Raw genomic sequence first — 2,029 nt, 5'->3', positions numbered from 1 at the left:
CAAGGTGAGTGTCGACATCCTAACACACCGACATCTACGCCCAGAAAAACCCCAAGGTGAGTGTCCACATCCTAACACACAGACATCTACGCCTGGAAACACCCCAAGGTGAGTGTCCACATCCTAACACACAGACATCTACGCCTGGAAACACCCCAAGGTGAGTGTCCACATCCTAACACACAGACATCTACGCCTGGAAACCCAAGGTGAGTATCGACATCCTAACACACCGACATCTACGCCCGGAAACCCAAGGTGAGTGTCGACATCCTAACACACAGACATCTACGCCTGGAAACACCCCAAGGTGAGTGTCGACATCCTAACACACAGACATCTACGCCTGGAAACACCCCAAGGTGAGTGTCGACATCCTAACACACAGACATCTACGCCTGGAAACACCCCAAGGTGAGTGTCCACATCCTAACACACAGACATCTACGCCTGGAAACACCCCAAGGTGAGTGTCCACATCCTAACACACAGACATCTACGCCTGGAAACACCCCAAGGTGAGTGTCCACATCCTAACACAACACTCCTCTGTAAACTGAACCTGGCTTTGCCAGATACACAACGTTGTGGCTTCACTCACGCCTCCTTCCCCGCTATGATACGGGGAGGAAGTGAGAGTGAATCCACGTTATCAGTGTGGGCCAACGCCAGGCTAACGGAACACACGAGCATGGATGATGATAACCAGGCTAACGGAACACACGAGCATCGATGATGATAACCAGGCTAACTGAACACACGAGCATCGATGATGATAACCAGGCTAACGGAACACACGAGCATGGATGATGATAGCCAGGCTAACGGAACACACGAGCATCGATGATGATAACCAGGCTAACGGAACACACGAGCATCGATGATGATAACCAGGCTAACGGAACACACGAGCATCGATGATGATAACCAGGCTAACGGAACACACGAGCATCGATGATGATAACCAGGCTAACGGAACACACGAGCATCGATGATGATAACCAGGCTAACGGAACACACGAGCATGGATGATGATAACCAGGCTAACTGAACACACGAGCATCGATGATGATAACCAGGGTTCTTCCTTCTTCCTCAGAGCAAAGGAGCGAGTGCAGGGAGGGAGTGGACGGAGCAGGAGACACTGCTGTTGTTAGAGGTAAGGGCTCTTTAAAGGTAGTGGTAAAAAGCTCTCTATATTGTGATAGATTACGGAGCTACGTGTATGTGTGTGTGTGTGTGTGGGTGGCTAGCTGGGTGGGTGCCTGGGTGGGTCTGAGCACGAAAAATAATTTCCCCCCTCTTCTCTCTCCCTCTTCTCCCGCTCCCCCCTGTCCACCCCTCTCCCGGTCAGGCTCTGGAGGTGTACCGTGACGACTGGAACAAGGTGTCGGAGCACGTGGGCTCTCGGACGCAGGACGAGTGCATCCTGAACTTCCTGCGTCTGCCCATCGAGGACCCGTACCTGGAGGACACGTCGGCGTCTCTGGGCCCGCTGGCCTTCCAGCCGGTGCCCTTCAGCCATGCGGAGAACCCCGTCATGAGCACCGTGGCCTTCCTGGCCTCCGTGGTGGACCCCCGCGTGGCCTCGGCCGCCGCCAAGGCAGCGCTGGGTGAGCGTGTGTGTGTGTGTGTTAAGGCTGTACCCTAGCCCTGTTTTTAGGTCTCGAACTTCGGCAGGAATTTTCGAGCGAACCTTCGAACCATTTGTTTCTAATTCATTTTAAAAATAACCTTCAAGCTCCGAACCTCGGCCTGGGGGGGGGGGGGGGGGGGGGGGGGCACGTAACTTTTGGAAAGTGTCATAGTAGCTTGTTTACAACTGAAACACTGAACATACTCTTATTATGCATATCGCATTCTCGCCGAGAAATATTTGAGTTAAAAAAATTAAAATAAAAAACCCAAAAAACGAATGGTTCAATTCCATTAATTAAGATTCAAGTGCCAACCCTAACGAGCGAAGGTTCGAACCCTGAATGTTCGGGGACAACCTTAGCGTGTGTTTGTGTGTGTGTGTGTGTGTGTG

At 52.0% G+C, this 2,029-nt stretch overlaps 1 protein-coding gene across 1 annotated transcript in view; it reads left to right on the top strand.

Moving 5' to 3' along the window:
* Window positions 1-1,613, top strand: part of LOC306918965 (SWI/SNF complex subunit SMARCC1-like) — a gene marked incomplete at both ends in the record, with an annotated part of 14,504 nt that extends 12,891 nt beyond the window's left edge. Inside the window, 2 exons of the mRNA XM_079531802.1 lie at window positions 1,100-1,159; window positions 1,355-1,613. Coding sequence (XP_079387928.1) covers window positions 1,100-1,159; window positions 1,355-1,613 — 319 coding nt within the window. The remainder of the gene's footprint in view (window positions 1-1,099; window positions 1,160-1,354) is intronic.
* Window positions 1,614-2,029: the final 416 nt, after the last annotated feature.

Source organism: Electrona antarctica (genome assembly GCF_951216825.1).
Source record: "Electrona antarctica genome assembly, contig: scaffold_1037, whole genome shotgun sequence".
NCBI lineage: Eukaryota > Metazoa > Chordata > Actinopteri > Myctophiformes > Myctophidae > Electrona > Electrona antarctica.
The sequence above is the reverse complement of the archived record's forward strand: the minus strand, read 5'-3'. Positions and strand labels throughout refer to the sequence as shown.